This window comes from Condylura cristata, unplaced genomic scaffold (assembly GCF_000260355.1).
Source record: "Condylura cristata isolate star-nosed mole 26May11 unplaced genomic scaffold, ConCri1.0 scaffold00008, whole genome shotgun sequence".
Lineage (NCBI taxonomy): Eukaryota > Metazoa > Chordata > Mammalia > Eulipotyphla > Talpidae > Condylura > Condylura cristata.
Genome location: NW_004567109.1, coordinates 10,657,017 through 10,681,126, shown reverse-complemented (window position 1 = coordinate 10,681,126; position 24,110 = coordinate 10,657,017). Strand labels below are relative to the sequence as shown.

General features: G+C 45.5%; 1 protein-coding gene across 1 annotated transcript; it reads right to left on the bottom strand.

Annotated features, from left to right (window-relative positions):
• Nucleotides 1-8,818: 8,818 nt before the first annotated feature.
• On the bottom strand, nucleotides 8,819-24,059 carry TCEB3 (transcription elongation factor B (SIII), polypeptide 3 (110kDa, elongin A)). The gene is made up of 11 exons (XM_004678604.2): nucleotides 23,868-24,059; nucleotides 19,197-19,253; nucleotides 18,365-18,471; nucleotides 15,987-17,169; nucleotides 15,221-15,332; nucleotides 14,353-14,508; nucleotides 14,149-14,246; nucleotides 13,254-13,434; nucleotides 12,838-12,949; nucleotides 12,194-12,375; nucleotides 8,819-11,322 (listed from the first exon to the last, which is right to left on the bottom strand). Exons 1-11 carry the CDS (start codon nucleotides 24,018-24,020, stop codon nucleotides 11,261-11,263), a joined length of 2,403 nt encoding a protein of 800 aa, XP_004678661.1. The 5' UTR covers nucleotides 24,021-24,059; the 3' UTR covers nucleotides 8,819-11,260.
• Nucleotides 24,060-24,110: the final 51 nt, after the last annotated feature.

The window sequence follows — 24,110 nt, the reverse complement described above, 5'->3', positions numbered from 1 at the left end:
AAAAGGCGCGCCCGTGCGGCGCATGCGCCCCAGGAAGTGGGCGTGGCTCGGAGGGGCCGGCGTTTGACTGTGCTTCCGGTGCCAGGAATTCTTACTTTTTCGCGCCTGGAGGTGCCGCTATTGCTCTCCCTGCTTCGCAGAGGGGGACCTGAAGGGAGGAGAGATTAAGCTGGGACTCCGAGGACACGGTGGGGCGGGGATTCGAACCCCGCCCCCCTCCTCCCCGGGCTAAAGTCTCCGCTCCTTTCTTTACGGCGCTGTTTCCTCGGGAGCTGGTGGTTTAAAGCTGAGAACGCCGAGTCCCTGAAGTGCCCGGCGCGGCGTTATCGTCGCCTCATGTGTGAGCATTTAGCGCGGAGCTCACAGACCCGCGCTCCTAACCTGTCTCTTCAGCGAGCACTTAGCGGTGAAGCGCACGGCCGCCGGAGACAAGTCCTGAATCTGCCACTGACGGCGTGACTCAATAAGCCGTTGTCCCCATCCTGAGACTGCCTTTCCGCGTCTTAAAGTGGGAGTCAGATGTGTCTCGCAGGAACACAGTGAGTATTACATGAATGAAAGCACTTCGATTTTAGCACGATGACTGACGCTCGCTGAGAACTCAGTAGCCCGGTCAGAGGGCTCAAATCCAAGCACCGCCACTTCGGCTGTGTGGGCAAGTGAATTAAGCTCTGTGAGCCTGGTTGGTGCAAAAGTGCTAAGACTGGGAGAGGACCCACAATCAGGCAACCCTTTTCATATCGGGGTTGCCCTGCAACGATTGGACAAAATTACCTTTACCCCTCCCCATAGGCTATCTCAGAAGGTGTTTCAAATAGCCAACTGGTTGCGACTCATTCATAGGTCTTAAAATTCACTAGAGGATTGTGACTAGCTTTCAGAAAATGCAATACAATTTAAAATTCAGAATGTATCTTACATGCAAGTCTTAATTTATGGAGCTTTGGTCTTAGCGTTCAGTTTGTGTACTCAGCCGAAATGTAGAATGTTTTTCATATTGTGGTTGAGGCCAAAAGGACTAAAAGCCACTGTTTAGAGCTGAAATGATTGTAGTTGTGTATGAGTAGCCCTCGTGGCTCCTGGTTCTCTGAAGGCGCCCAGGTGCCCAGCTGAACATCATCAGCCTGTGCGGCAACCTGGTTTGGCTTTAAGGGAAGAGGGGGAAACCCAGGGCAGTTTTGTAAACAGGTGGATCAGCCCGGTTCCTTCATATACAGGAAAGTTTATCTGCCCAGCTTTGGTGCCAGACAGTGAGGGCAGGTTGGATGTGAGGGCAGGTTGGATGCACTACCAGGGTTTTGGTTTTGAAGCCCAAGCTAGCTTTTTTTTTTTTTTTTAAAGGGTGGGGTTCCAGCTCCCCTGGCACCATCAGGTTCAAGCTTGCAGGGACACCAATTAAGTCTTGGAAACAGCTGGTTTGGAAAACAGACCAATCAGATTCGAACGGTACCTTGAAGGGAGATATTAGCCAAAGTTTCAGGGAGGCCAGAGACTCCACTTGAAGGAAAAGGGTTTTAGGAGATGCTAAACTTGACAATGAGACATAAAGAGAGGCTTAGAGCCAGCTTGAGAGGAGAGGTTTGATTGTTTTGGGGAGGCTTCCGTCTGAGAGAAGCTGCTTACAAAGGTTTCTGTGGGCTTGGGAGGATGGCTAGATTCGAGAAGGTTTAAATTCAGCTTGGAAGAAGCTTCAGGAAGGATGTTGTGGCCTTAACAGTAACACCTGTGACCCCCCCCCCCCCCCAGCTACTGCAGGTTAATTGGGTCCTGGTCAACAGCTTACTGGTATGCCAACAGCTCCAGCTCTTAGCAGAGGGACAGCATATATTTAACTGTGTGGCCTTGGGCAAATCAGCTAACCTCTCTGAACTTGTTTGGCCCCAGTAAACAGCAATGATTAGATAAGCTGTCCATATGCTATTTCAGAGCAGGGAGTGTAGCCATCCTGCCCTTATAGTCTGGGACCAGAACTGTATCTGAATGAATGGGGCTGACACACCTGTTCCAAAAACTGCCCTGGGCCTTTTTCTCTTAAAAGCCAAACCCGGTTGCTGGGCAGGCTGATGACATTCAGCTGGGCATCTTGGTGCTGTTAGAGAATCTGGAGACACGAGGGCTACCCTTACACAACTAAAACCATTGTCTTGGCAGCATAGTTGTCTTGCATGAGCAGCTTTTACATTAGACTGTTGGACATTATGGTCACTGTGGCATAGGACAACCAACCATTTGTGGCCTTAGGAGCAATTTCCTTATCTTGATTTCCCCTTTGGAAACACCCTGTTGTTTTGCACTCTGAGACTGAGCAATTATGAGGGCATGGGTGAAGAACCCAAAAATAGTGACCTTTTCCCTAACTGTACAATGCTTCAGGGGATGTGTTCCAACTCTTTGGTGAGGCGTGGGGGAAAGGGGAGGCATGGTGGGTGACTCTGGAGTGTCCGGTAAAGATGGGAGGCTGGTGAAGTACACAGTTTATCCTACGTTCAAGTTCCTCAGAAGTATATATATATATATATATATATATATTTTATTCATACAGAATTGGGGTACAGGCCAGAGATGCGGAGGGTGAGAGGATTCACCAGAGACAGAGCAGGGAGCAGAACAGGCAGATTGATGAAGTACACTGCTGAGGGGAGCAGCGGGCGGGTCAGGAGAGGTCTGCCACGCCATGTGGATCTCCTCCGGGGCAGGTGGGAATCGAACTCATGCAGAAGTGACTTTAGCTTCCTAGTGCCGTACTTTAACCTGCTGCGCCACCAGGGAGGGCCCAGAAGTATATATTTTTTAAAGATTTGTTTTTATTTATGCATACGAGAACTGGGGTGTAGGCCAGAGATGCCGGGGGGTGGGTGAGAAGATTCACCAGAGGGAGAGTGGGGAGCAGAACAGATGAATCTACTGAAATACACTGCTGAGGGGAGCAGCAGATGACAGGAGAGGCCTGCTGCACTGTGTGGGTGAGCTCCCAGACTGGGGATGGAACTCAAGCTTCAGTGGTTGGCAATAGCCCACCATCAGAAATATTTTTGACGCCTTCGTTCAATCCAAAGTGTGAATTATAGACTTTTGGTTCTGGTTCAAGGTAGCACAGTAAGCCATTCCTGCTTTCACTTCAGTTTCAGGCAAGGGACCCAGCATGGTGTAAACTTAGTAAATGTTTACCTGAATGATGCATGCGGTGCCCTTCTTTAAATTAACACAGGCCTCACCTGGGAAATCTCACTTTTGGCTTCTTTCTGTCATTTTCATTGTAATTACCCTTTACTGATTTATTGAGGACTAGGTGCCTGGCGGTTATGTGCTAGCTCATTATGTAGTTTATCTTAATTGTTTGTCACATGAACTTTGAGAAGAAGCCTTACCATGTGTTATCCTCCATTTGAAAAGGAGGAAAACCAAGCCTCAGAAAAGTGAATGAACTTGCCGGGTGTCAAGACAGGTTAGGAAGTAGCCAGGCCTTGAACTCATCTCTGCTTTTCCTAAAACAAAAGTAACAATTAGTTTATGCTGCCTAATAAATAACACCAAAATGTTAAGACTAAACAGCAAACATTATTTCTCATGATTCTGTAGTTGGTTTGGGCTGGGGAATTTGGAACAGCCTCACTACAGGTTTGCTTGATTCTATCTGTGTGTGTGCAGAAGCGCTCAGACTACAGCGGTGGTAGCACTGAGACTCAACCTCAAGGCCACCAGGGAGCACCTGACTGTTGCTGAGATGACAGGGCCCCCAGTCTCCTGCAGACTGCTTGAACTTAGTCACATCGTAGCAGTTGCCTAGTTCAGGAGCAAGAGGGAAAACCCAGGCACTTTTTAACCATCAGTTTGAAATTTTTGCTCCTGTCCCATCAAGCAAAACAAGTTTCATAGCCAAATCCAAGTCAAGAGTTAAACTTCACCTTTTGATTGTGGCTCCTGCTTCACCTGCTCCAGACCCCTGTTTTAATTATGTTTTTGTGTGTGATAAGTTACTCCCAATATTAATGATGTAAAACAACAATTAACAGTTCTCTCATAGCTCTGAGTCAGAGACTTGAGACAGGCTTAGCTGTGTAGGTCTAGCTCTGTTCTCTGAATTCTTTGGAGGGCTGGACTGGGGCTGGAGGGCCTTCATCTAAGGTGGCACTCATGTGACTGTCAAGTTGGTGTGGGCTGTGGTGCATTCCAGGTTTGAACACTAGGAAGTAGAACCCAAGAGAAGTCAGCACAGTGACATCACAGCTGGACCTAAGCAGTGATCCCCGAAATGTCTTTATTCTTCAGTTGGTGACTTGGCTTGAAGATGTACTTCTTTCAGAATTTTGAAGCTACTGCTTTGCTTCTAACTTTGAGAAGTATGATGCCATTCTGGTTCCTGATTGTATCCTGCCCCCCCACCTTGGAGGCTTTTATTTATTTTATTAAAAATCTTTTTCACTTTTGTCCCTTTTTTAAGAAGTATTTTAAAAACAAAGTTTTATTGAGAAAATTTAATGGAACTGTAGCAGGTGCTGGATTCAGCAGGGTCTTCTCTTTTCCATCTTCATGCTCACCCCTGGTCTTTTCCAGACCCACATCCTAGTGCTCATCTTCCAGGATGAGCTGTGAGTTCTCCCTCTCCCTCTTCTTCAGATTCCATATCTAGATTCTTAGTTGGTGGCTTCTCTGGCTGGGAATTTTGGTTTCTGGGCAATCACAGTTCCAAACAGATTAGAGGACTCTGGCCCATCTTCCCCTTCTTCTAGATCTCAACCTTATCTGTGCAGTCATATCACACAGCTTTCCACAAGACAGCAGAGCCAGGTGGTAGAATCAGAGAGGGAATGGAAATTGAATCTATCTCCCAGTGTACACAACCTACCTCCAGGGAGCTTTTAGAAACTCCTCTTGGGCTACAGTGTTGTGACATGTGATGATGATGTGCTTCTTTTGCTTTTCATTGTGCTGGATACGTGATGGGTCCTTGTTCACTTTGGCAACTCCAGGACAGGACATGAGCACATAGGTTAGGACTCTGCATCTGCCCTAGACTCCTTACAGGGAAACAGTGAGGGCCTTGAAGAGCGGGAGGAGGGCCAAGGTCCTGCTGCTGTTTCTTCCATCATCTTCTAACGCAGATCTCCAAGAGACCAGAAATATGAATGTGCCTTCCAGGTCATTGTGAAGGTGTATTTGTCAAAGCCTCACACTTGGCTGTATTTTGTTGGTTATTTTTGTAGCTGGTTAAGTCGGCCTCCATTTGTACGCCTGCTCCCACTCACAGGTGTTCTTTATGGCCTGCAAATCAAGTGGTTAGCTGCTCTGAGCCTCAGATTTGTCATTACATGGGAGTAAGAACATCTACTCTATAGAGTTTATTGGGAGGGTAATATGTGATAATGCATGAAGTATTTGAAACAACTTTTTTTTTTTTTCAATTTATTTATTTACACATACAGAACTGGGGTACAGGCCAAAGGTGCTGGGGCGGTGAGAGGCTTCACCCAAGACAGAGTGGGGAGTCGAACAGGCAGATCGACGAAGTACACTGGTGAGGGGAGTAGCGGGCGAGTCAGGAGAGTTTTGCCGTGCCATGTGGGTCACCTCTGGCAAGTGGTTTTAGTTTATTAGTGCCGTGCTTTAACCCACTGTGCCACCAGGGAGGGCCCTGAAACAACTTCTGATCCATAGGAAAAAGTTAAATTATTGTTGTCACTAGGAGCGAGACTTTCAGCCCAGCACCCCTGCCTTTGGGTGAATGGGAAACTGTAAAATCCAGCCAAGAGCCCTGGATTTGGGAGAAACCAGCCCTTGCAAGGTACTTCAGTGCTGACTAGGGAATAATGCCTTGTGCTTCTGCTCACTCTAACTCTGAGTTTCCCTTCTCTTGCATGCCTAGGTAGTAGGGAAGTCTGAGGGTAAATGGAAATACTCGCTGACTTCTACTGAATTAGGGTAGATAGGAAAAGCTTCTAATTTTCTTCTTTCTCCCATTCCAAAGCTCATCTGCAGACATTTCTGAAGCCCAAGGACTGCTGGATTTCTAACCGTCTTCCCTTCTTCCCCCCTTCTCCCAATTAAGCTGGGAGTAGCTGTTTTTCCCTTATTTTTTAATGTTTCCTTGTGGCAAACTGAGAGTCTAGTAGTAATAATAATCACTAACAACCATATGGCACTAGTAATGTCCCAAAGACTTAATATTATTTTTAGTCTTCATAATTGCAGAGGTCCCATTATTATCCGTATTGTATAGACTGCTGAGACTGGCACAAAGAGGCTAAGTCCCTTGAACCTTCTCCAAATACTAGTACTTCCTGAGTATTTATGCTAAGCCACATTGAGATCCCAGAATTCAGGCTCCTAACTACCATCCTGCACTTTACCACAGTGATTACCTTGAACAAGTCACTTTCCTCAGAGCTTTCATTTATAACAAGTTTTTTTTTTTTTTACAGAATGTCCATTCCATGTCAATGACGTCACCTAACTATGCCCTGGCTAATGAGTCTGGAGTGCTGTGTGCCAGTCACTGCTCTCAGCAGCCTGCATCTTTTTTTTTTTTTTAAGATTTATTTGTGCATACAGAACTGGGGTACAGGCCAGAGGCTCAGGGGCGGTGAGAGGCTTCACCAGAGACAGAGTGGGGAACAGAACAGGCAGATCGGCGAAGTACACTGCTTAGGGGAGCAGCGGGCGGGTCAGGAGAGGTCTGCCACACCATGTGGTCTCCTCCGGGGCAGGCGGGAATCGAACTCATGCGGAAGCGGCTTTAGATTCTCAGTGCTGTGCTTTAACCCGCTGTGCCACCAGGGAGGGCCAGCCTGCATCTTTTAGCTCAATAAATCATTGTACAATAGCTCTCAGGTTAATGTAGTCTCAGCTGGGGTGGAAGACAGGTGGCTTGAGAGCACCTCAAGGTGTAGGATTTGAAGCTGCACAGGTGGGCTGCGGTGACCGTCTTGGAGTCTCTGGTTCTGCTGGAGATGTTCTCGTTTGTCTGCATCTAGGCACAGGATCACTTGCATGCAACTGCTGATCCCCTTGTTCAGGCACAACCAAATATCAAAACAATGGATCCCACTTGCGGGCATACATGGGGGCCAGCGCAGTGTTCTTTACTGGCCATGGAAGTAGCAACAGAGGCAGGAGCCTCCCTCAGCCTGGTCCCCGGGTGAGGGTAACAAAAAGTAAAACCCCAGACCCACAGTGGACATGTGTGAATGAGAAACAAACCTTTGTTGCTTCTAGCCGCTGAGACTGGGAGTTATTACGACAGCGTTACCTGGCCTAAGGTTCCTCAGCCTCAGCAAGATTGCCGAGTGGGCTAGATAATTCTTTGCTGTGTGGGGCTTTTCTGTGCATTGCGGGACATTTAAATTTTTGCTGAATGTATCTTACAGAGGCAGGGTCATCTCCACTTAAGAATAACTGTCCTCGCCTCTCCTGCCAGCCCTAAATTTAGGGGTGATGTCACTGTTTTAATATTCTAGTAGATTACCCCAATATTTAGGATAGTTACATCAATATTCATAAGTCAGATTTGTCTGTAATGTTTTTATTGGCATCGTCTTTACTCAGTTTTAATGTGACTCTTAGAGCAGGTGGATAGAGGTGTCTTTTCTTCTCTTTAGAATAGCTTAAGCGGCACTGGTATTACCAGAACTTTAGGTTGAAAGAATTCCCCTGAGGAGCCATCTTGGGCCTGCAACTTGTTAACAAAGGAGTTTCTACAATGTCTTTATCTGTCTTTTCACAGTAATCAGTCCATTTAGACTTGCCTTCATTATAAGGGTCAACTGGATTTTTCTGGAAAATTATCCACTTCATATAGGATTTCTGATAAGATTGCATAGAGTTGTGGCACCAGGTTTTAAAAACAGAAAACTTGTAAGTCTAGGTTTGTTCTTTTAAACATACACAGGTGGTGTGGCAACACTGGCCCAGCCTTCTAACTGCAGTCAGAGGGAGCTGTCAGCATTCCCACCAGATGCTTTCCACCACAGTCACGGCCACTTCTGAAAATCTGATGCATAGAGATTTTGAGAGGAGGCATTAACTTGTTCTATTTTGTTGTTACTGTTGGTAATCTCTCACTGCTTAATCTATAAATTACACTCTCAAGGGTGTGGACATATAGGAAAAGCACTGCCTATAGCAGGTCTCAAGCTTGGGGTGTGTGTGTGTATGGATGTATCCTTGAAAGGGGAAGTTCTCATTTTCCTTTTGTTCCCCACTCCCTACTGTCTCATTCCAAACTTGGTCTCTATCCCATGTCTAATAATACAAGTCCTGGCAGACATTCAATGAGTAAGGGACAAGGGCTAACTGACAAACTCCAGGTAAAGTCATCCCTTAGATATCACATTCCATCATTAACTTCAGTGTTTAGGTATTTCTGACATTGAGAATGAGATCTGGTAAAAAAAAAAAAAAAAAAAAAACTGGAAAAAGCAAGTCCAAGTCACACACCAAGGATGCCCCTTTAGGGGAGAAGGGGTAGTAAAATGTGTTGCTGTGAGATGTAGGGTTGGTTTAAGATTCCACACACCCCATGGGTACAGGGGCTGCCCTGGTGCCACCAGTTCAGCCAGGGTCAACCTGGCAGGGCTGCTTAGGTCCTTGCTGATCTCTCTACCTCTGCCTGTGAAATGGGGTTAATAGCTTAGGTCCCCACTAAGTGTTCCTTTTTACCAGCATTTCCCCGGAATTCCCCTTGCCCACAATTCCTGCTATGCTACAGAAAGCTGACGTCTTCTGTGGGCCAGCCCAAAGGCGAAGCTGTGCCTCCAGGTGGGAGTCAGACACGTCCATCCCAGCTCCCATCTCATATAAGCAAGACAATGTATGTGCGTTTTTTGTTTTTTATTTAGACATGGAATTTCCTTTTCATATAACTTATCTAATTAAAATATTCATCTTGGTAGTTACCACAAAAAAGTAACATAGAAAATTGTATTTACATTTTGGGACCAAAATACAAATGAAGAGCAAGATAAGACCTTGCTCCTTTCCCTCCCACTTCCCAGAAAGAGAAAGCCCCCAAAGAAGCTGCTCATTGCACCAAGGGTCACAAAGGGTTAATTTGGAACGGGTGATTTGTATGTAGTGTAGCACAGGGTAAAAAACTGCACAAGTTTTCACAAATGAGACCACGTCATCTTGTGTCTGCTCTGCAGCCATTTCAATAACCTGGGTGAGGAGGTCGCGAAGATGTTAGTTTTTCCCCTCCCTCCTCACTCTTCTTGCCAAGTCACATCCCTGATGCAGACACGCTTGGAGGAGGAGGAGGGAAAGATCTGGCTCTATGTAACCAGAGGCAATGCTTTGTGCCAGAAATGGGTAGTGATGCTGGGATGAGTAAGTATGTGTCCCATCTTCCCGCTCTGCCCAAAGACTCCTAGTAAAGGCAGTAAGATGACGCACAACTGAGTCGAAAATAGGAACTGGACTCAAGGCTGGAGATCAGACACAAAGCTAAGAGACAAGTCAAGGTGTGGGAAACCTTGGGGAAGCTATTCTAGGGAACAGATGTCTGGTAGCTGACCCAGATGTTCATTGCGTTTTAGAGTAAGAGGCTTCCTGTATCACATTTGGGAACAGGCTGGGTAACAGAGTGGAAGGGCAATACAGATGATCAAAGGAAACAATGCTTTACCCAGTTAAGAAATACAGCAAATTAAAACACAGCGATACCATGTATCAATATCATGTATCCAGCTGCCACAGGTGCTCTCACTGCAGTGTGTGCCCAACAGTGCTTTTGTTGCACAGGTTTTCTGCATTGCTCTGGCTTCTGCAAAGCTGGCCTGGGGTGTGCAGGATAGTTAAAAACAGGGGGCTCCACAGCCAGGGCCGTGAGCCAAGGGTGAGCAAGTGTGAGCAGGAGCGGACTGCCTGGCCCCTCAGGTTATCACTGTAGCCATGCCCTCCGTTGCTGCTCAGGTTTGCGAAAGACCGGCACCTCAGAGTCAAAGCATCTGCTTCCATCTGTGTGACAACCAGTGTGCTCCTACTGGATCAGAGTTCAACAGCCAAGACAGGCCCTACCACTGTCCTCCTAATTCTGATCTCACCAATAGCAAGTGGAAAGTGAGAGCCTTCCTCCCCTAACTGGATGGATGTCCCCAAGGGACTCCCTCATCCTGATAATCCTGCCTTCTTCCCTAAGTTGGCCCTTTCTTCCAAATCCTGGCTTCAGCACCCAGAAGGTAGAGAGAGCATCACCTGCACAGTTCTCTGCAAAACAGAGCAAACTTGTGCTCTTGCAATCACATGATCTTACCTTTTAAAGAAAAAAGGAAAACAATTTCCAACATAGCATTGTGACTTTAAAAACCATTCTCTTGTAGTAACAATTCATAGGCAACAAGAGATTAAAGTGCTGGCATTTAAAACTCTAAAGTTGTGTTCAGGAGCTACAAAAAGCCCTGCCGTGTGCCTGTGCTTTACCCCCATGCTAGTGAGAAGGGAAAGCAGGGGAGCGAAAAGACCTAAAGTTCTGAATCAGAAACTGGTAAAATGCTGGGGGTTCTGTGCAAATTGATCTCCCAAATTCTGTGACCTCCATTGAGCCTCAAAAAAAAAAAAAAAAGGGAACTGGCTAAAATGTTAGAGGAAAGACTAGACCTTTACAGATAACCTCCCTTAATAAATACTATTTAGTGAGTGAGAGAGATGCACCTGCATAGGACTCAAAGCAACACTGAGCAGGGGCAGGATGTGCGGGTCTGTCCATGTTGAGTTCCCTTCAATGGGCAGCCCAGCACCCACTCCTGGGCCCATGAGCAACAGGCACCACTCAGGCTCTGTCAGGACTGCCCAGTCCTGGACTGTTGGCTCAGGAGAGCTGAACTGGGCAGGGGAATGGCTTTCACTAGGCTTTCAACTAACTTTAATAAAGGGCCCTGAAAATAAAGGGCCAAGCATGTGGTAGAGGACCAAAAAAGGAAACCACCCCCAAACAAAACAAAATAACCTGGGGATAATATAAATACAATCTGGGGGCAATATTTATTCATTAAAACTATGTCTGGTAGTTTACAAAGAAGCTAATTAACAACAAAAGTATAATTGACCTTAAAATCCTCAGTGAGACTGAGGCTTCACATCTTCCTCGGCGCTCTGAAGCATTCTCCAGGCAGGAGGCAGTGGCTGCGCACAGGCCCACAGAGGAGCCCCAGCAAACTGTGCAGAATTCAGAGACCAAGGACTCTGGTCTCCTTTGGAAGTCCGTTCTCCAATCCCATTGTCCTTATATTCCTCCCCCCAAATTTCATCTCCAAGGCAAGTCCTCCGTTTATCTTCGGGAGAATCTGTTCTTGAAAGCTTTAATTGTCTTGGCCATCATTGGGGCGATTTCTGTGAAAAGGAAGTACAGCAGTGGACTCAGATCCATAGCGGTTCAGACATACACCGCCAGTGGTTAGGTCCAGGCCACGCCTAGGTCCTCCCAGCTCTGCGTCACGAGTGGCCTCTAGTGCCACAATCAAAGCATCAGCACCTACTGGCCCAGGGCAGTTGTGATCTCTAATTGTAACCACCTTCCCAACACTCAGACTGGACCCTTGTCCTCGGCTGCACAGTAAGTGGCAGGACTAAAATTCAATCCTTCTCAGATTCTAAAGGCCACAGTGATGAATCACTGAGGTAGTTACATTACCTCACCACTATCCAAAACAGCCAAAAAAAAAAAACAAAACAAAACCAAAGCCCCTATACCCTGCTGTTCAGTGTAGCAAGGGGCTAAGAGAGGCTCAGTGCAAGCAGCACTGAAGGACACTGGCTGCCCCCGGGACTGAGCAGCCTGAGCACAACCAAAGCTTGAGCCAGGTAGGTGACCTCACTCTCCAAGGAGCCCTAAATGAGTACAGAATGATGAAGTTAGGACACTCCTTAGAATATGTGTGTAAATGGTAATAAAGTTAAAAACATAAATACACTCAACTAGATTCAAAAAGTACTTGGACCTCATTTCATAAATCCCCATTAAGATAATCGCTTGGCTATTAATTGTAATTATGAAACCCATGAGTTGCCTGCAAAAACAAGTTTACATTTAGGTTTTAAAAAAGTGTGAGTAAGTAGGGGAAGGAGGCACCAGCATCCTAACCAGCCCTGAGGAAGGCTTCAGCGTGCTACATCCTGTGCACGCAACAGGCAGTGGTGATGGTATCAGTGGGGTTCAAATATTAGTTTTGGAATATCTGAGCAGGAACCCTGAGTCACTTACTCTTCACAGTTGGTTTCCTGGGATCATAGGACACAGTGCTGCTGACCATGGGTGCCAAATGGGCGCTGCTGGTGCTTGGGCCGTCGTAGGCGGGCTCCTCTGGGCTGGAGTTAAAGCTGTTGCTGCAACCACTATTGGCGGAAGTGTGGCCACTTCCAGAATGGAAGGGAGCTGGCTTAATCCTGTAACAGAGTGAAGCTGGGGTTAGTCATGGCCTACCTGGGGAAGACATGGTTTTGTGACTTTAACCATTGACCGCAGCTCCTGGAATCTGGTGGTGGCTCAGAGGTGACAGCATGAACCTTCCAGCATGAAAGATAATCTCACCCAATCTTTCACTGTGTGGGGATAATTCCGAAAATGCCAACATGACTTCATTATATAATTTCATCATCACCACAGTATTGCATTTTAGTTTAAATGGGGAGAGAAGAATCATAGGGATAGTTTCCAGGAACCAGGTGCTGTTTCCCACTTATTCTTGATCTGAGGCAGGTGTACTGCAATACTCAGCCCTATTGCAGTTAAGGAAGCTGAGGCTCATGGAGTCACTTCCTGTGCCTGGGCTGCCCCTTTGCATTGATGACAAGCTCTTAGGTGCTCTTCCCTGAGCATGGGGAACCATGGTGGAGCAGAACTCTTACTTGATTCTGTCAGGCACAGCTGCTCCTCCTGTTCCAAACTTCTCCTGCCTCCTTCGAACATCACGAGGTGGCTTGGCCACAGAGTTGACAAAAGCCATCTTTGCTTGTCGGCCTATGGAAAATATGGAGATTAACACCTGCCTTCCTGAGCAGTGATGCTAGTTATTTTAATAACACACTCTGTTAAGAAATAAAGGCTTTTTAAGTACACCTGAAACTAGGGGTTTATCAACCTTGAGAAACCCATTGAAGGGCAGCACAGGCGGCAGCAGGAGAAACAACCCCCCATGCTGAGGGTGGACAAACAAGCTAGCATAACAATCATTCAGGAGCAGGAGGTCCCGCCCAGGCGAGCCCACCAAGGCCTCACTACCTTGCCAGGCTCCACCCTGCTGGTAGTCCCTGCACCCCATCACCTTTGGGCTTGTTGGCATGCGCAGACTGGATGTTCTTCGTCAGTAATCTCAGCCGCTGCTCCCGGGCGTCTTGGAGCCGCAGGTACATCTCCCGCCAAGACTCATACTCTTCAGGTCTTTCTTCCTTAAAGTCTCGGTGACAGTGAACTTTCCATAATTGATCTGTTTCTTCGATTAATACCTAGGAGTGTCATGTATACAGGACATCACTTGTACACAAACTCTCTTACTCATCTTTTTCCATTTTTAATTACCTAAGGATGACAGTTTCCTATTAATGTTTGGTTCTATTAATATTATATTAAAATACCACAGTTCTAGGAGTAAGTAAAATCATTTTATTAAAAAACAAATGCAAGACTCTTGTACTAGCTACTTTCAGGGGCTAAGAGAGAAGACAACACCAAAACTAGGTTAACATCAGTTTTTTTCTTCTAGAAAATCAGCAAAAAAATAGAACTGGGATGAAGTCAAATGCAGGTATTTTCCCAGCACTGCATGAATCGTAATAGCAAGAGGCCCCTATAAAAGATGTGACCTTAAGGATTCCCTGGCATTAGAGATAGCCAATATGAGCAAATGAGTATGCCCCAACACAATGGGAAAGGTTTTTTGAAACAACTGTGCTCTTTTCATTAGACACTTGAGTATCAACACCAGGCTTGGATGCTTTTTACTCCCTTTAATCTCACCTTGATCCTAGCCCAAGAGACCCACTTAAGATGGCAGATGCAAGAGATATGCATATTTCTAGGCCCACAGGCAAACCAAATATGCCCAGGATAGTGATTCGACTTCCAGCCTGCCCTTCAGCCATGGCAGTTCACAGAGACAAAGCAACTTCTGAAACTACAGGCCAGAAAACTGTTCTCTTTCTACTCCATGGGATACTCACGTGATTGTATTCTTCTATGCGATATAGCTGTTCAGGGGTACACCTCTCCAAAACGGGTTCAAGGACAGAATACGGGACACCTCCCACTTCAAAGATTGCTGCAGAGAACCAAAGGTGAAAGTGCTGAGTGGCAGCCAAGCTGCTGAGCAGTCAGGGCCCAGTGCGACAGTGGGCTTGAGGGCGAAAGACAGGCGTGGGACTTACAGTCAATATTATTTTTAAGGACCCGGATGCACTGCTGATGCAAAGTCATCATTTTGGGGAGATAGGCACACTTGGAACCAGAATACACCTGCATCTTAGAATTCATTCTTCGTCCAGTGAATCCAGCTTCTTCCTCTTCGAGGGGTGAAGAGAGTGCTATAGGACAAAAACAGGAATGTAAATTAAATAACTAAAGGTACTAAGTTAGTGAAAGCTCTCCTTTCCACCCTGTTCCTCAGCCTCCCAGTTCCCTTCCTCACAGGCATCCAATGCTTCTAATTCCTTGTATATTCTTCCAGATTGTCTATGAAAAAATATTTTATCCCTTTAGCCAATGAATAACATGTTATCAACTGTTTCACCTTTCACATCTTCAAAATCATCCCGCCAGCACCTAGACTTTCCACGCATTTTACAGGATGCCACCATGTGGGAGAGCCGGGATTTAACTCCTAGTCTCTTGCTAACAGATGCTTATATGGTACGTAATTCTTTTGCTATTAAAAGCAGACTTTTTAAAAAGTTCACACAGAATACATAAAGAATCACTAAAACAGCAGGAGCTAAAATTTACGGAACACTTACTATATGGGAAAACCAAGCACTAAGAGCTTCACCAGCATTTATCACTTTTAATCTACTTAACAACCCTATGCTGTAGATATCCCACGTGCAGATTATGAAACTGAAATCCAAGGAAATTAAGTTGCTCCCCAAGCTCAATAACTGGTACAAGCTAGAGCTGGATTCAAACTCAGGCCATCTACTCCAGCCTGCACACTTAGGAAATGCCTCAAATCTGTTGCCAGATCATGAATACATTTTTTAAAAAAACCTTTTCCACTTAAGAAAAGCTACAGAAAATTACCTTTTCGCTTTGGTTGTAAGGAGATCAGTTCAAGGGAAGGGAGCGGACGGTAATTGGTCTGTATTACGGGGAGTGGGAGGTCTGGCAACACTGGCAATAGATCGGTGGGGACCTGCAGAGAAGAGACCAGTGACTGGGGAGCCCCTCTCCACAAGCACAGCTAGCTCTTTTTGTCGACCCTCAGCGGTGTTGACTAGGCAGGTGACTTGCAGGCAGGGCAGCTGGAGGAAGGGTGACAGCCATGTCTGACACCACCCACCCACATCAAGAAATACCTATAGATGGGGCCCAGCACAACACAGCGCCTGAGGAAAGACTACCTTGGGTACTACCTGCCCTGGAAACTGGGGAGGCTCAGGGGAAATGACCTCAAACTGAAGTTCAACATGGCAAGTCAAGGGGCCTCCCTGGTGGTACTAGGGGTTAAGTCACAGCACAATGAAGTAAGCTCCAGCCACTGCAGCACGAGTTCGATCCCTGGCCAGGGAGCTGACCCACATGGCACAGCAGACCTCTCCTATCTCACCCACTGTTCCCCTCAGCAGTGTCTTTCAGTAGATCTGCCTGTTCTGCTCCCCACTCTGTGGTGAATCCTCTCACCACCACCCCCAACCTCTGGCCTATATTTATGCTCTTGTGTGCAAAAGTAAATCTTTAAAAAAAAAATTTTTTTAAAATGCAAGGCAAACAAAACATCAGTCATGTGGATGCTGGGAGTTCTACAGGTGGCCCGAATGGGAAGCCATCCAGGGGGCTGAATGGTTACCTTTTTCAGCTTGGCTGAGTTGGCTCCAGAAGTCTGCAGCTTCTCTGACTTGTTTTCATTCACCTTAGGTAATTTCTGAACCAAGTCCAAATTTTTACTAGTGCTTTTAGAATCATTCTTTTTAAGTCCTTTTTCTCCAAGAGCTGTGGTGGAAGTTTTTACAATCTTTTTCTTTTTCTTCCGGGGCTGATCGTAGCTGAGGTATGACTCAAAAGACATGGTGGGTTGCTCAAATTCATCGTCCATGTCCGCATCCTCACCTTTTGGAAAGGAGCCCACTGACTTCCGATCCAAATGAGAAGTTTTCACTTTCCCTTCTTGATTCTTTAAGTTGTTAGAAACCTTCTCTTTTACCTTGGGCAACAAGTCTCCTGCCCCCTTTCCTATGTCTAAGCTGTTTATATTTTGCTTATTTTTGTCTGACTTGGTTTTCTCTGAGTCTCTGTGCTTTGGCTTTTTAAGGTGGTTGTCGGAAGTAACCTCCAAAGGGGGTAACAACTTCTTCTTGGCACTGGCCTCTTTTTCCTTCTCCTTCTTGACACCACTAGCTTTCTCCTTTGTTCCATCCCCAGAGAGCAGCCTTTGGTTTTCCTCTCTGCAGATGGCCTTCTGTGACTTCTCCCTGCTCAAAGAGGACTTCTGACCCACCTTGGTGTCTCCCGAGTGCTTGTCCTTATGGGAAGATTTGTGCTCCTTGCTCTGACTCACAGCCCCTTTCCCCTGGGACTCACCCAGGTGTCGCTCCTGACCAACCCCCAGTCTGTCCTGAAGGGCATTGGTGTGGCCCCTTCCAACCTTCTGGTGTGGAACGGAGGGCTCAGGGTCCTCATCCGGGGATCTGTAGTGGTCCACGGACATCTGACGAGGACTGGCACATGATGGAGGGGACTGAACATGGCCATAATCAGAAGACTCATGGTCTGAAGAGTAAACTGGTGAATTTCTGTGGCACCTCTTTTTCTCATCTCTCCTCTCATGGCCGTGAGACACTTTGTGAGTTCTCTCAAGCTCTGAGAGTTTCCTATTTTTTTTCTGTCTGTGATCAGGGCTGTATGATCGGCTACTGGAAGCCTTCCAGTTTTCCTGATAGTCCCCTTCTAGATCCTCCTCCTTCTGAATAGCATCCCTGGGACGCTTTCGGGAATTGCTTTTCTCAAAGTCCTGTTCATCAGGCTCAGTGTTTCTAAAATAGAAGAAAAATCAGATAGAAATCTCAGTGTAATCCTTGATCAGAGGGATAAAGAACATACAGAGCTACAGCCTAGGAAAGTAAATGGGTTCTGCTCCGCAGATTCTCAATGATACTGGAAAACTCAAATATTCAACAAGTGGAAAAGGATGTATTTAACCATAGCATCATAACCTAACAAAGATTAGAATCTTTGTGGATATGGGGGCTTCCCTAGTGACCTAGGAGTTAAGTCTCAATGTTATCACCATGATGACCCACCGTGACAGTCTGAGCTCTATTCCCAGCCAGGGATCTGACCTACATCGTACAGCAGACCTCTCCTATCTCACCTGCTGTTCCCCTCAGCAGTGTATTTCAGTGGATCCACCTGTTCTGCTTCCCATTCTTTTTCTGGTGAATCCTCTCACCCCCACCCCTCCTCACACCTGTAGCCTACACCCCAGTTCCTCTATGCAAAAATAAAATAAAATAAAATTTTTTAAATCACGGATAGGAAGTAGCTTGACTTTTTTTTTTTTTTTTAAAGATTTTATTTCTGCAGTTAAGAACTGGGATGTTGGTCAGAGGTGCTGGAGTTGAGAGGATTCACCAGTGACACAGTGATGGGAGCAGAACAGGCAAACTGACTGAAATACACTGCTGAAGGGAGCAGCAGAGGAGACAGGAGAGGTCTGCTGTGCCATGTGGGTCAGCTCCCTGAGTGGGGATTGAATTCATGCTTCTGATAGCTTCACAATGCTGAGAAATAACCCTTTGTATAACCAGAGAGGCCCTACTTAAAATTTTTTTCAACCTAGGAACATATTGGACTCATTGTTACTGTTACTGAACTGTTGTTACATAAAAGGGGGCTGCTGGTTGTATAATTTGTTCACAACTATATAAAAATGCCTTCTAAGAACAGTTAGAAATATATCAAGATGTTAATCATGCTTATCTTTGGATTGTAGCATTATAAGGGATTTTGATTTTAACATGCATTACATGGATAAAGTGATTTTAAAAAAGGAAAACAGATTTTGACTTTTAAAAATATTTTTCAATACTCTATAATTGTGGTTTATTTCTATAGTTGAAGTAAAATGAATAGTTTACATTTAAAAGGCAGAGAGGTAATAATAAAAGCTGTTCTGTCTATAAATCCTCCAACCATTTAGTTGAACAAATCTACAAGTCATGTCCTTACCGTTCCACAGGAACCAACTTCTTCCACTGGGCCACTAGGTCCCTGGCAAAGCTTCCAACATGCTCGTGTTTTCGAAAGCTATTTACTGTTTTCCCAACCCCTGTCTCCTACAAGTTGAATAAAGGAATTGTTAAGAGGGTTGTGGAACCAGGTTCATAAATATCTTAGGAAATAAAAGGCTTTTGCTCTGAGAAAATCAACAAAGTAACACTTCCTTACAGAAGTATACCCTGTAAGTCTTAATACAAAATTACTCTGTGTCTATGCACCAAACCTCTAATGACAGTTTAGCAAAGCACATCAGATTCAGAAAAAGAAATTAAAACACTTCTAGAACTTTAACAGTAATAACAACAATGATTATAGCAGGTGTCAGGCACAGAGGAACAGCTTCTGGTATCTGATTCAATCTTTACAATGAGGCAGGAATCAGCCCCATTTTACAAAGGAGGACTAAAACTTGGATATGAATCCAGGACTCACTGATGCTCTTTTAATTCTTTATGAAAATTTTTGAAATAAAACGTACACAGTTCCTCATTTTAAAAGACTTAGTTCCGTAATCTCCAGAACACAGCTATCACCACTATCTAATTCCAGAACATTTCCATCATCCTAAAAAGAAAACCTTCTTTTTCCCAATTTCCCCTCCTTCCTGGCAGCTACTAATCTGCTTTCTGTTTATGGACTTAGGTGTCCTGGACATATCATAAAAACAAAATCATACAATGATTGTTTTCACTTTAATTTTTCACTCTTCATCTTACACTACAGTCTCTCCCAGCGGGAAGAGGGTGGGATACAGTTCTATCTAAAGTTACACAGTTCTTACCGCAAGAATGTCTACTGTGATAGGCAAGGTAGAAAGTTTCTTCAAATATTTCAATAGCTGCAGAGAGAATGAAATAAACATTAATTTCTATAAAATCATATTCATTAGAAGAGATAAGAGTAGTATCTGGCAGTTAAGTGCTGACTCAGTGCTAACCAGGTATGATTTTACCTATTTTATAAGTATAAAAACAGGCTCAGAAGTTATTTGCTTCTGGTTGCAAACAGGGCAGGAGTCACTAAGGTCTGGGGCTTTAGATTCTTGGCTTTCAAACACTCACAAGAGGTAGTAGACTTAGAGAAGAAAGCCAAGCCCACCAATGCTAACAATAGTCATCAACAACTATCATTTCACCCACATTTTGAGAGAAAATTTCTGAAAGAGGTACCAATTTTTGGAAAATTACCTATGGGCCCAGCACAATGAAAAGTAAAAAGAAATCTCCACCAGAAAAGAGGATCGTGTTTCCAGGAAAAGTGACAATGTTTAACAGAACTGTTTTCCACTACTTTGGATACAAGTGAAAAGTTACCAGAATGAGAGCCTTGCTGTTAGTGGTAACACAAAATCAAAATGTCTGGGTAGATTAGAAAAGTGATCTGGGCTTGGCCACATTTCCTTTCTGTAGTTCCTAAAAGTAGGTCAAAAACATGATAGCAGAGCTGCTAAAAGAGTCTTGGAGTCACAGACAGGCATCAGAGCGCAGCCACCTTGTCTGGTGATCTTGTACAAGTTGGTAACCTCCCTGAACCTCTGTTACTTCTCTAGTAAAATGGGAACTGGATCCGGTTGTCACTTCACAAGTTGTGGCAATTCACCCTTGACCCTCAACGAGACAGTCCCCAGCCAGTTCCTACTTGGCTACACTTCTACCAAAAGTCCTGACTAGCTATGTCTTTCTTCAGGAAACATTTACTTGCATATTACTACCCAAGGAGTCCTGCAAAGTACAAATAGTTCAAAACAGATAACCTCACTAGGTTTGCATTTAAATATTAGATAACAAGATGCATTCTTTTTCCATGTGCAGGCTGGCTATAATTAGTATGCCATATTGCTATTAGGTGGAGTAGCAAGAATGTTTTTCTGGTCATTCTACTTCGGTAATTACTGAACATGGTCACTATGTAGAGCAATTGATGCAGAAGTGATAGTCTTGTCTGCCTGGAACAAGTGAGAAACCAAATGGCATAGCTAGGGAATTTCACTTTTTTTGGTTAAGACTTTTATTTATGCACACTAGAACTGGGGTGCAGGCATAGGTAAGGGGAGGGGGGCCTAAAGGATCCACCAGAGAGAGAGTGGGCTGCCTACTGAAATACACTGCTAAGGGGAGCAGCAGGTGAGACAGGAGAAGTCTGCTGCACCAAGTGGGTCACCTCCCTGGCCAGAATCGAACTCATGCTACTGCTTGATATCATCCAGACTAACCCCTAAGGAGTTTCACTTTTACAGATGAGTGAAACTTACCCTCCACTTCCAATTTGATCATCACCAACATCCAACTCAGAAGAAAGTTTATGTGTGTTTCTTTTCACCTGAGCAATGGTGTGAAGACTAAGGCCAATTCCTTTTATTAAAGAAAGTCACTGAAAAGGCTAAGTACAGAAGTTCTGCCCTAAAGCCATTCCACGAGAAGTATTTATTTATATGCTATCCACTATGCTAACTCCTTAAATGTGTTACCTCAGTTCATCCTCATTAGCCATCTTCATAAAGTGGAGATTATTCTCATTCACAGATACTGAAACAGCCCCAGCAAGGTTGGTGACTTGCCTACCAAGCTAGTAAGTCAAGTTTGTCTACCGCAACACATACTCTAGGGTCAAGAGGAGCAGCCAGCATCATAATTTTGTCCTTAGAGAACACAGCAATAGCTACAAGCCTGTGAGCACACCTGAACCGAAGCACAACAGGTGCTATTCGGTGTGATGCTGTCAGACAGTGTAGAGTCCAGTGTTGGTGTCATCAAGGGCACAGAGACCAGGGACCTCTACAAAGCCAACATGTGTGGTTGGGGCCAGAAGTCACGGAGGGTGTGTTCAGTTCAAAGCCTGGTGCTAACTGCAAGTGTAAATGTTGCCTTTGTGCTTTGCTTTGTGAGTAGGGGTGACTTAAAAGCAGAAAAATTTAGACCCCTCAAGATTTCTAAACTGATTTAGACCCACATAAGAGAAAAAGGATTGCACAGCCCTGTTTTCAATGAGGTTCAAGAAAGAACAAAGCACTAACAAGGTAAAAGCACTTTGGCATCCTCAAGTAAGTGGAAACTTGCTGTTATAAAACCAAGGGACCAATCGTAGAAGTGGCAAAAATTGGTAACAGGTCACTGAAAAAATGTCAAAATTTCCATAGTACAAGCTCAGGTATCTGAACTGTCCTTTGCAAATTCCTTCTACCCAAAGGGCAAAAGTGAGGGTTCCAATGGAGCCCTCCATCATCAGACTGTGTTCATGATAAAGTTTTTGCATTCAAAATATGACACAGGACAGGTAGCTTTACTAGCCATGAAAATTATTTCCAGGTAAATAGCTAGAATAAGAGCCAAGAGACTACTACCATGTCCCTGATACCTTCTCTCAAATAAGCCTAGATGGTAGATAACTTAAAGCAAAAATGGAATTATATTCAAACGCCAATGTTTAACACCAGAAATCCATGAACACAAGTGTAAAATCAACTCTTTGGCTAATAATGGTTTGAATTAAGATTTAGTTGCAAATTCATTCTGCCACATAATCACCTTGAATTTCAAGAACAACCTGTGGGAGCTTGTTGGGTTAACAGAAGGTTGAGAAGAAGGCTAGTGTGCCAGCTTGCAGTTTTCCCTCTGCTGTTAGCTCATTTCTGAATGCTGACTATTGTGCCCTTTGCAAAATGGTCTCCCAACATTTTCACATCTTAATAATGCTATTTCATGGTGCAAAGCCAGAAATGCAGGATGGTTTTTTATCTGGGGATAGAAAACCCAAATGCTGACAACAAATACAGTTCAACCAGGATGAGAAACTAAACAAACCTCTAATTTGATATTTCATGCACATCAAGCACTAGAAATGCTACCTCAGAATTAAAACTTAAATCATATGAAGCATTTTTAATCAGATAGAAATAAAAGTAAATCAAAATCAGACTGCTTTAAGCTTTTAAAATCAGTAACAAACCAGTGTTTAGGAAAAAAAAAACAAACTAGTACTCAAACAATGACCATAAATTAGATGCCCACAAAGGATTATTGTAAAAAGAAATCTGTAAATATACTTCATCACTAGGTGCTGAAGTTAAAATATGAAAATATATAGCACAAAGCAACTGAAAGCATTTAAGTTTTCACAGATTTAATACTAAAATGGCCTCCTGAAGAAGTGGCTCTTTGATCTGGGTATGAATGAGAAGAGTTGAAAAGTGGCCTGATGATAATAAGCTGTATGCAACCGGAAGAAATGGAGAAGGAAACCTCACCTAAGTCAGACTGGGAAAAGGTGAAGAGAAAGAGTGGTGATGAATATCTACTATGCACTTTCTTTGAGCCGGTGCTTTAACCTTTTACTTTAGTCTTAGGAAGAAGCAGGTGAGGAAACAGGTTCGGCAGAGTTTGCCCCAACATCCATAGCTGGTAAATGGATTGTAACCCAGGTCTCCGCTATCACTTACTCTGGACTGCCTTCCTGGATTACTTCCTCTTAGAACAGCGCTCTGGGGCTCAGAGCCCCAGCTCTCGGGACTATACACGCTACCCAGAACGCTGACAGAAAATGCCAAACCCCCTAAGTGTATCCATCATTGTTATTTCAAGACAACAGGATCCACCAGACACTCTGCCTGACACCGAGAAGCTGGATACCAAGCCAGGAAGAAGAAAGCATTTACCTTAACAGTAAAAAAAAAACAAAACTAGCCGAGTACAATTAAAAATGGTTGCCCGTTTATCGCATTTACAAGAAATGAGAGTTCTTACCTTTCAATGGAGGCCAAGAGAAAATCTAGAGGCAACTTTCTAACCCTTTCTCTTTTTGTCCAACTACAACCTAAGGTTTTTGGCATACACACACAGCCCGATGACGTGAGGTTTATTTTGGTTTGTTTTGAAAAAGATTTACAGAGAAAGCGAAAGGGCCACGTTCTAACATCAAGCCGGAAAGCAATAAAAACGTCTCTCGGGAGACGCAGGACCACACACCTAGCCCAGATTCTATCGTGCTCAAGCAAAGTCATCTCCAGCTCCAAACAATATTAAAAGGCGTAAGGGAGAAGAAACACCGCCGGAGAGGAACCGAGCAGGCAAGAGTCCACTCCGAAGTCTCCCGACAGCAAACAGCTGGCCCGGGACGCCGAGGGCGCGGCTCCCGGAGCCCCGTCGGCACGCGGTGTCCGCACCGGAGCGCGCCCCTGCCCGTCGGGAGCCCACGGGCGCTCCGGTCCCGGTCCCGGTCCCGGCCTCGGAGGGCGGGAGGGAGGATCCGACCCGCCGAGGTCCGACGTGCGGGGTCCCACCGCGTGGGAAGCGGCCAGTGACTGCGAACTTCCCAGCGCCCCGGTTCCGAGCGCGGCGGGGCCTGGCTCCGGGTCCGAGCCCCCACGGCTCCGGCCGGTCCGGAATGGGCCGCGCCCGGGTCCGCGACCGTTACGGGGTCGCGCCGCGCCCAACGCCCGCTCTGCCCGCTCGCTCACCTTCTTAGGGTCTGGGTTCGCGGCCAGGCGCGCCTGCAGCTTCTCCACAACTTGGAGCGCCGACTCCGCCGCCATCGCTGTCACTGGCGCGGCCTCCTCGCCGGAACTGGGCTCGCGTCGCGTCCTCGGGCCGCAGCTCCGCCCTCCGTGCATCCCCGGCGGAGACGGAAGCGCGACTGGCCCCTTCCGGGCCTCGGCGCGGGTGGGGGGAGTGGGGACCCGCCGGCTGCAGGCCCCGCCCCC